At 34.0% G+C, this 11,387-nt stretch overlaps 1 protein-coding gene across 1 annotated transcript in view; it reads right to left on the bottom strand.

Annotated features, from left to right (window-relative positions):
- Nucleotides 1–7,205, bottom strand: part of LOC106475977 — a 15,090-nt gene extending 7,885 nt beyond the window's left edge. Inside the window, exons 1-3 of the mRNA XM_013936653.2 lie at nt 6,967–7,205; nt 1,770–1,888; nt 1,143–1,258 (exon numbers count right to left, since the gene is read on the bottom strand). Coding sequence (XP_013792107.2) covers nt 1,143–1,258; nt 1,770–1,888; nt 6,967–7,049 — 318 coding nt within the window. The 5' untranslated portion in view covers nt 7,050–7,205. The remainder of the gene's footprint in view (nt 1–1,142; nt 1,259–1,769; nt 1,889–6,966) is intronic.
- Nucleotides 7,206–11,387: the final 4,182 nt, after the last annotated feature.

Below are 11,387 nucleotides of genomic sequence, written 5' to 3' on the forward strand. Positions count from 1 at the left end.
CACATTCATGACTTTTAAACTTCTCAATCGATTCTGTTCTTCATTGTAGAAGGTAGGTCTTGTCACTTTCTAAAGAAACCACAGATTACTTCACACGCACATTCATGACTTTTAAACTTCTCAATCGATTCTGTTCTTCATTGTAGAAGGTAGGTCTTGTCACTTTCTAAAGAAACCATAGATTACTTCACACACATTCATGGCTTTTAAACTTCTCAATCGATTCTGTTCTTCATTGCAGAAGGTAGCTCTTGTCACCTTCTGAAGAAACCACAGATTATTTCTCTCACCCCTTACTCTACTGACTACTTTGATGTAAAAACTTTATAATAAGCTCATTTCAATGGAACTTAAACTTGATCTGTAGCTATTTTCAATGAAAGCATTAGAGTAGTGTTTTACCTCTGTCACTTTAGTCTTCCATTACAACACAGCATAGGTGTTAATATTCTTTACACTTCACTTGGATCTATCTCATCATTCACAGATTACAGGACCCCACCACCCCCACCTTTTCATTTCAGATATTATAGAGATATCCCACAATGTATGAAAATAGGCCAGGGATCCAGTGTGACCTAGAGGCTCCATTTGGGAGATTAAAGTAAAGATGATGATGTTAAGGGATAAAAACACAACTGTGTGTAAGTATAAAAATACACATTTGATGACAAGTTAAGTTAGGAAAAATGAAAACACAACTGTGTGTAAGTATAAAAATACACATTTGATGACAAGTTAAGTTAGGAAAAATGCTTAAAACTATAGTTAGCCCTGTTGGGCCAGTTACATCGTTTTTTTTGGATATTCTTATTGACCCACAGACTTCCTAGTTAGTCAGGGCTGACTAAACAATACAAGCTTTAGACACTGATAAAATGGTTGAACAATTTCATATATTAATGTAATAACACATTCATGATTCAGATGGACCGATAGGTTCAAGAAGCCTTAATATAAAATGATAAAAATCCTACAACCCGACTGCTTTGCCCTGAAGAAGAAAGATCCATCTTTCGAAAGTGCTCGGGTAATAACAAAAGTATTCCACTTTCATATTAATTATACTCATTTTAATCATATCTAAAGAGGCTTAGTTCTGATTTCACATGTTAAAATGATAATTTTTCCAAGTTCTTCACCTTCATTTTTTCTCTCTCCTTCAACAACAGAGTGAAAGCTGATACCGTCTTGGGGATAAAGTCATAGATGGTCACTTCTTCAACATCTTCATCATCCACAGTTTTCAAGAAACCAGCTAAAATCATATACACACAATGCTACACGTGTTAGTAGTTCAACCAGACAGTATGCTACAAGTGCTAATATTTTAAACATCTTGATGATCATTCTAAATACTAATATTTACATTGTTAAAATATACTTTACTTATTTTTGACCTACTATTGGTAGAAAATATAATGCAGGATTCTTTGAGTTCAAAGTATTACAAAGTACATTTTTATGCAACAATTCTGAAGAATAAGAAAATGTATATTATTTAATCACAGAAATACTACAATATTGGTGTTTCTTGTTTACAATATACACTAACTGAAAAAGTAAACTTAATGAACCTTGAGAAAGTTTTCAAGAACAATGGTTACAGAAGTTTAAATTTTATAAATGTTTAGTAGTGCATTGTAGTACTTAATCATTGTGTGTAAACCTACCAAAATTTTAGATCTTGCTGACTGATACTAGTCAAGCCCAATTAATTTGAATAAAATGAAGTCTAACAGATATATAGGAGTGTTAAAATAAAATACTTGTTTCTCCACGCTTGAAACGTTTCCCATTTCGAACTCTAATGCCAGAAACCTCAGGCCTAACAGGATTTCTGTGCTTGATCTTTCTTTGTCTACGGTGAACTTGTTCCTCAGGTACCCTATAAAAACAAATTAGAAAATCAATTCAGACTTATAGGATGAATTTTGAAAATTTAGTTTTGGGAACATTGTATTTGAAAACTTAATTATAACATCATAATTAAACAAATTTCATCCTGGTCTTTGAGTGTTGTGTTAAAACATACAAGAAAACTAACAAGTTAGTACTAAACATTTGTGGCGCTACTATAACGTGCAGTCTACACAGATACTATCATAATCACTGTTTTAACTTTGGTTTATTTACACCATTTATTACAAATGCTTTATAGCCTTCGTGTAGCTTTGCACGAAATTCAAAAACAAAACTTTTAAATTAATGTAGTACAAAATACCATTACATAACGTTTTGGGGGTAAATATAATTGGAATGAAATAAATTCCAACAATAAAACTAGCACAATTATAACCTAAATTTGAGGTACTCTTTGGAACATACAACATATTAAATTATTATTATTTGCTAAACAAAAATGGTGATGATGATTGTATCTGTGTGAACCGTATGCTATACTGTAAATATCTTTGCAGACTGCACACTATAGTAGCACCAAGTGTTTTATTTGTCATACAGGTTTGCAAAACTAATTGTCCATTTACACAACTTTTAATACTTAACCAGGATTTTCTGGAGCTGAAACAAATAGTGGATTTTGCAGTCACTCACAAAACAGTGTTTAAAGACACTAAATAATCTTTAACACTGGCTTATTCATAGAAATTTCATGCATTTGGAATTATACAGATATCACTAAAAACATTACACACCCTATACAATATATACATCAAAACACACTACACTCAATTTGGTTATGACTCTTGACACTAATTAATAAATTCTTTTTTAACTGCCATTTCAGTTCATTTTGTTAGTGATGCTGGTAACTTTCACTATCAGTTGGGCTCACATTTGTACTTATTTATAGTTAGCATTGTTAGTTTCTTCGTTCACAGATTTTAGGCACAATGAAAAGTTATAATATCTATTATGGTGCACAATTATTTGTATAGGTCACATGATTCAAGTTGTTTTACATAAAAAGTTTATCTGACTCACCATATAAACATCCCTACTATACCATTCTTGGTCATAAACATTATGTACCGTAGTGAATACTGAACCCAAGTTGACTTCATTGATTAAGATATCATTTAAAACTATCATGATGTATAAACAGACAAAGAAGTATGTATTCATTGGTTGTAATTTGCTTGTGCTTTACATTCAAAAATTGAAATTACTTCCAACCAGTTAAAATGAAAAACCACTCACCAATATAGAATATTAATATATACAATATTTTAAAATACTTGTTATGAGTATTCTTATTAGATATTAATTTCAGCTCTTGTAATTTCTATGATATAATTGAAATTATGTTAATACAAGCACAAGTGTCATTTGACCAGGTTTGTAGATATCTAATATTAGAGTGTATTGTTACAATAGGCTATACAGCCCAATAAATGGTCAGAAAAATATTTGTTAATAAGGTGTATGACCACCTCAGATACTAATGTAAGTCATACATTGAAGTGGCAAGCTTAAAATGAGTGAATCAATGAGGTGCCCAATCTTCCATAAGAGTTGCATCAACACTTAAGCAGTGAATCGCATGCTGCCAAGTCTTCCTAAACATATCTTACTGTTCTTAAGCTGGTGAGTATCCAGTTGCTTTATACTCTCTTCATCCATCAGAAGAAATGTCTGGCCGGTGGAGGTGCACATTATCATCCATCGGGTCTGACCAACTGCACATGCATTAATGGTCAATATACTGCATCCCTACATCTTAAGGTATTCATAGTGCCAAGTTCAAACATATAAAGGTCAGAGTGCCAACAATACTGATACCTACCCAAACCAGTATGCTGCCATCACCATATAAAGTTAAGATTGGATTTTATCCTGTACACAACTGCATACATGTCTCATGTCTAACTGTAGTGTGGTTTGTGATCCATCTGTATTCAACTGATACGTTTTCAACACAACTGAAGAGAGGAAATGTTGTGACAGTATATTAAAGAATATATGAATCCTGTTTCAGGCCATCTGTATACTAATTTGTTATCCAGTTGCTGCTCTGACCTATTCATACAGGTGAGAAGCTGAGACATACGAGTTGTTTCATCAAGCCCATACTGCTGATCTGTGATCCAGTTGTTGCTCTAACCTGTTCATACAGGTGAGAAACTGAGACCTACGGGTTGTTTGAAGCCCATACTGCTGATCTGTCGTCCAGTTGCTGCTCTGCCCTGTTCATACAGGTGAGAAGCTGAGACCTACGGGTTGTTTCAAGCCAATATTGCTGATCTGTCATCTAGTTGCTGCTCTGACCTGTTTATACAGGTGAGAAGCTGAGACATACGAGTTGTTTCATCAAGCCCATACTGCTGATCTGTCATCCAGTTGTTGCTCTAACCTGTTCATACAGGTGAGAAGCTCAGACCTACGGGTTGTTTCATCAAGCCCATACTGCTGATCTGTTATCCAATTGCTGCTCTGCCCTGTTCATACAGGTGAGAAGCTAAGACCTATGCATTGTTTCAAGCCCATATTGCTTATCTGTCATCCAGTTACTGCTCTGACCTGTTTATACAGGTGAGAAGCTGAGACATACGGGTTGTTTCATCAAGCACATACTGCTGATCTGTCATCCAGTTGCTGCTCTGCCCTGTTCATACAGGTGAGAAGCTGAGACCTACGGGTTGTTTGAAGCCCATACTGCTGATCTGTCATCTAGTTGCTGCTCTGACCTGTTTATACAGGTGAAAAGCTGAGACCTACGGGTTGATTCATCAAGCCCATACTGCTGATCTGTCATCTAGTTGCTGCTCTGACCTGTTTATACAGGTGAGAAGTTGAGATGTATGGGTTGTTTCATCAAGCCCATACTGCTGATCTGTCTTCTAGTTGTTGCTCTGACCTGTTTATACAGGTGAGAAGCTCAGACCTACAGGTTGTTTCAAGCCCATACTGCTGATCTGTCATCTAGTTGTTGCTTTGACCTGTTCATACAGGTGAGAAGCTGAGACCTACAGGTTGTTTCAAGCCAATATTGTTAAAAGCAACTATCCTATAGAAGGGTCTACCATGTCAAAGTCTCCTGATGCATGAAAGCAAATCCACAACTTGATAACCACACATTGTGAGACTTGCAGCCATTCTGCAACAACTTGTTGTGTCAGACCAGCTTCTAACCAATCTATTGCCCTGAACATCAGGGAACCATCCATGTGTTGATAACTTTCACAACCAGCCTAGGTTTATTTATACACATTGGTTATTAAAACTGACACATGACAGTGCACTTCTATATACAAATGAAATGACCGGCCATCCAATACTTGTCTTGTTTAAGAAGCAGAGTTTCAGCTATAAATATTCCATTGAATAAACAGAAAGCTTAGAAATTGGCAAGTTTTACATGGAGTCAGAAAACCAGTACTGAAACATTGATAGAAATTAGGGAACTGTTAATAGTATTTTCATGATCTGGACAAAGACTAAGAAATATTTCCTTTTAACATTATGTTCACAGTCCAACTGTGTGTAGAAATAAAAAGATATCTTCATTTCCTTGGATTTAGGTAATCTAGTACACAACCACCTTAATACAAGTATTTGTTTCACAGAAAATAGACACACACCTTTTGTCAACCAAGTTAAAATGTCCACAGATATTCTTACAACTAAATTATGTTATAAAATTACTCTAATGACCTAAAATGCAAGTTCAGTTTAAATCTAGGAAGACTAAGACTGTTCAAGTTAGAAAAGTTAACTTTTTTCCAGTAGTTAGCCTAATGCTCACATATTACATGTAAGATAATGTTTGGAGAAGCTGTTTGAAAAACAAATTAAAATACAGTTATAATATGGCTTATCCACTTCTATCAGACTCAACATGTTTGTAACATTAAGGAACACAAATGCACACATTAATAGAACTAACAAGAAGGAACTTGAGGAAGTAAAACTGGTCTGACTTTTTCTATACCAGAAGTCTATCTAAGTGTGTCACCAAACCTGGCATGTACCCTAGAAGTCTATGTGAGTGTGTCACCAAACTTGGCATGTACCCTTAGGGCCCCCCAGGGAGTGACACAGGGAGGTTAACATTCATATCTGAAAATGATAAACCAAATAATCTAGTTTTTATCTCCAGAATCAATATTTATTGAGCAGGGATTAAACTCCTCTTATGGTATCATCTTCAGGCTAACTAATACACAATGATAACAAATGATACTATGATATCCAGTTGTTCAGTAATCTCTAGCAGCACTGCCAACAGTGTGGACAACCTTGCCCAAAGATGATATTGCGGCTCAGGAGTGTGTGGCTAGCCTCAGCCTAAATAGAAGTACTGTTTACTTTCAACCAGTCAAACTACACGGTCCCTTGTTTCCATGGGTGTGAACCAACCTATAAAGGACTTGCACCCAAGGTGTTTGTATTTATTCAAAACAAAGGCTGTTTGTCTAGTGAGTGTAATAAACACGGTGTATCTTTCATGTGTAATATTTGCTTAACAGGGTATTAATAACACTCATTAACTTAGCATCATCTATCCCAGCTAACACAGTTAGATAGCCTAAGTTCTAAAATTAGTTTGTTATTTTTATGTTGCAATAAATAGAACAAACTTTCATAAACCAGTAATTTATTATTAATTAAGATAGTGATAAAAACATGATCAAATAAAATATTTCTATTACTAATTTTATGTTATACGATTAATAATACATGATCCAGTGACAAACACTGAAACAGAGAAAGACCGATGGGGTAGGGGGAGAGCAAAGGAAATGTTATTGAACTATAACACGAATATTAATTAACACCAACACTAGCAATAGTATAAACTGTGGGAGAAGGGTTAGTATGTAATTAATACGTTAGAAAATCTTGTCCTTCGACTTACCAGTGTCAGATCCTTCCTCAGCAAGTTCCTGCACCACTGTTAATGTCAGTAACACTAAAACTAAAAAGTGAAACTATTGACAACATATCGACACTACAAGTTAGCTTATATAAATAACTACAAACTAAAGTTAATTCTTAGCTTACTCATCCAAATGGTCTTCCAGTTCCAGTTCAGCTAGAGCAACTGGGGAGTCCGTTAAAAAATTGAAGTTATGAATAACGCCCATGTTTTCGGATTATATATGTAAATCAGCTCCGTGAAACGTTGCGACTGAAAAATGCAAAAGGATCGATATTCTACTTTAAATAAACAAAGGTTTCGTTAAACTCGATTATTCTTTCCAACTTCGCGACCTTTCGCCCTCTTTCAGCTTCAGTAAGAAGGAAACTAACTACCTGTTTACTTTCTTTCGAACACAAGAAAAGGTGAAACAATTTGTACTAATGGAAAAAAAACTCATAAGCCGAAATTATTATATTAATTGGATAAACACATTTCAAATAAGGAAAAAATTCATAAAAAGTTATCTGCATTTTATCTTTTAAGTAATATTTCCTCTTCCTTAAGCGCTTTTGTAGTTTCAAATTTTATTATTCTGTCTTCTGCTATGCTTGATTCTCATTTTGCAGACATTAGCTTGGTGAAATTAGGTCATATATGTCAAAAACGAAAATCATAACTTGTTTAAAGTAAGAGTATGTACTATTCTTGGTTAAATAGACAGTTAGTTTGATAATTTGGCATCAAAATAGTTTTTTAATTAAAAGTGATATGAATTGCAACAAGTTTTATATTAACTTTATAATATCAAAAAATACTATTGAAAGTATTAATACATTCATAACTTGGTAAGGCACTTCCGATTTCGGACAAGTTATGAAATTATGTTTCTCACTAATATAAATTTTGTATGCATTAGAACGAAATAAAAAATAACACTAGCGTAATTGCATATGTTATAGAAATTTGATTAAAGACTATTAGCCCCCCCCCCCCAGTAGTACAGCGGTATTTCTACTGACAACACTAGAAACTGGGTTTCGATACCCGTGGTGGGCCTGCAGAGCACAGATAGCCATTGTGTTGCTTTGTGCTCAACATCAAACAAACAAACAAAATACTATTAACTATGAATAACAATACACCTCAAACTAAATAAGATCTGAAAATACAAACAAATGGTTACAATAGCAGCAAAGGAAAAACAATTATGTAATAACATCAACTTAGAAGTGCTGCTAAGTATTGTACAAAAAATAGTGATTACTATTGTTAATAAATAGCCTTAATTAATAGTATGAGATCTATTTTAACCAAACTACCTTCCTCGAAACCGAAAGAAACTTTATGAAGGTGGTTTAGCGAAAGAATTGGCAACTTAAGTTAATAATCTTTCTTTCCCACTCCGTGATTAATTTATCAGTTCATTTCTTTTTATCTGCAATTAATTATGGAATGAATATGGCTTCAGAAGAGGATGAAAGTGATGTAGAATTGGAACAATGTCAGACAAAGTTCAAAACAAGTATTTAGTTTAAGGCATATTACAGCAGTAACATATTTTAATTTTATCAGATCGTATGTCGTTATAAACTACCAGTTAATATGTTAATGTAGGTGTTTCTTTTTTAGCGGAAGCAAATCATGATGACGTTAATGACCTAGAAAGTTTGTGTTGTAAGCAGAAAACAAGAATGATATAAAAGCCAGAGTGAGTGAATCAGTAATCAATGAGTTAATGAATATTCAGTTAATTAATTAGTGAGTCAGATAATGAATTTTTCAGTTCAGTGTCTGTTAGTGACTTGGACAGTAAGAGTCACTGGGTTATCCAACGTGTTTGTTATTGATCCATTCGCGGGGAAAATCTTCAACTAAGTTAATTTGCGAGTCAGGTATTAGTATTACATTTATATACAACAGTTTCCTCTTTCTCACCCGTATTTTAAATTTGAAACCAATAAGTTTTATATATAAACTCACTCCCTGGTCAAGGAACACATTAACTTTCTCCTGCCCCTGAAAACATTTATACTCAGCACAGGCGACGCAATCCTTAAAAAAAGAAAATATCATACATCAGCACAAAAAATCACTTTAACAAATAATTAATTGTTCTTTATCAATTACAATTATAATACATAATTGTACTCGACAAACGTACCCTTTGACATAGAGAGACCACAGATAAAGAAAAACCCTTCAACACAGATGCAAGCACACACTGCAAAAACACATAACAATGCCCTTCAACATGAAAATGGCCAAATCCTAATATTATTTAAAACCACATACAATATCATTTGACAAAAAAAACATGAGTCAAGCATACTATATAAGATTAAAACTTTATAGTACTTAATAAATGAAAAATAACCAATAAAATAATGCATTAAATAAAAAACTTCTACATAGGTTAACCTGAAACAATACAAAATAAAGTGGTAAGTCTGATGATTTATAACTCTAAAAATTGAGTTTTGATACTAACGGTGGGCACATCACAGATATACCATTGTATGGTGTTGTGCTTAATAACAAACAAATAATCAAAAAGCTACAAATTCTCTAGTATTTACAAGTTGAGTCTAGTAAACATTGACACATCCAATAGCTTTGGTATCAGTTCAAGATACTTTCTGTGGCCTGTGAGATTCCTAGCCTAGAGTTGCCAACACTGTAGTCATATTTCCTCTACACCTTTATCTACCATGACTTACTGCAGAATAAGATAAAATCAGTAAATTGAAGAGTGCTGCCAGTAGAGAAATTAAATGTCTGATAATTACCAGTTGTTCAGAGGGCCAGCAAGTATGTGTAGGTTGAAAAATGTTCATAACTGGACAGTTATGACCATTACTTCCCTCTAAAATACTATCTTTCGAGAGAGAGAGAAATACACGAATTACATTAGTCAAACGATATTTTTATGGGGTTCATGGGTGCTTATGATTTAATTTCCTATGGAACGTATAAGTATAACCCTAATGGTCATGAGTTTGTCGGTACACAGGCTTCATTGGGTCTCCATTTGATCAATATCTTATAAGCTGTGTTACCCCCAGTTGTCTTTCTCGAGACGGATCCATTTCCTACACTGCCATCTTGTTGTTATGTAAATAGCACCCAATTCCAGCAGGAAAGGAATGGAATCAAGGCTGCTAAACGGCTGCCAGAATATTTGGGACAGGTATTGCCAACTCTTACGTTTGACCATTGGAATCTAATAACATTTACATTGTCTCTCTTTATTATTTACAAGTTTAATATTAATTAGATACAATTTTTCAAAGTTTCACCATGTGGGAGCTACTTTCTGCTCCCCTCCTTGTATATGAACAGTGTGTATTTTTAGGCATATTATACTGCACCTTGTACAGAAACAATGTTAAGAAAATATCTAGAAAATGTTTTTTAGGTATTTCAATCTGCAAGACTGAAAATATCATGACCAAAAAACACAGGGCACAACAAATTTATGTTTGTTATGATATTTAAGCCATTGTCTGTGAATTTCATATACTACTGACAATTTCACCCACTCATGAATATTTCAATTCCATTCAATATTTTGCACTAATCGAGGCAAAAACAAAACAGCAACAGATAAAACTGTTTTCGCTAAGATTTTGTGTTTCTCCATTATTCTTATCCTTCCATGAAAAAATTCACTATTTGCCCAATATTTTAATGTCCTAATTGAAATATTCTTTCACTAGTAGTAATGGAAGTAAGTTCGAATAACAGTTACACTACATCTAGGCTTAAACCACACGGGCTATATTTCAACAGCGAGGGTATAACAATGTGCTGCCATCTAGGAGCCGTCAAACTGAACACGTTTTTCTTTTCAGGCATCACGATACAAATAATTACTGACAGAGTTTAGCCAAACTAAGTCTTTTTTAGTCAAAATGCTCATAGGTCAGTCTTAATATTCGTACTATTACTGCAAGATATATATATATATCAATATATACTCAAACAACACTCCCTCATTGCTGTAGAGAAGTCACGCATTCTTCATTTGTACCGAAAAACACCTAGCAAGGATCATGTGGTATTCTGTGTAGACTCCTTGTCTCTCAATTAGATCAAGGGAGTGTTTCTCAGGGATTACAAAGCCATTTCGGCTGAACTTTCAAGCTTTTTACTATATTTCAGCTGTGTAAACTGTTGGTGGTCAAAATACTACATCTAACAACACCAGCGATTTTTATTGTGTTAATCAAGCAGCTATCATATGATATTCTATGAATATCTCTTACAGTGAAACTCAGTCTGGTGGTTTGGAAAGTAAGGATCAAATAAGTTATTTTTATCTTGCTAACCTTGCAATCCAGAAACCATCCTAACTTCAAGTAATTGAGCGGTAATCATACAATATAGCATATACATTGTATTTTACAATAGCACCCAGTAAGTAAGAGGCATAACGTCCTTTCAACTGAGTTTATGAACTCATCTTCAGTTGTACAAACTGGTTATGTACTATGAATTACATCTACTGGAAACAGTTGTTCAAGTTTCATAATGATTGAGTTTAATCCTAGTCATATTGATT

The sequence above is a fragment of the Limulus polyphemus genome, unplaced genomic scaffold, assembly GCF_000517525.1.
Source record: "Limulus polyphemus unplaced genomic scaffold, Limulus_polyphemus-2.1.2 Scaffold9555, whole genome shotgun sequence".
Lineage (NCBI taxonomy): Eukaryota > Metazoa > Arthropoda > Merostomata > Xiphosura > Limulidae > Limulus > Limulus polyphemus.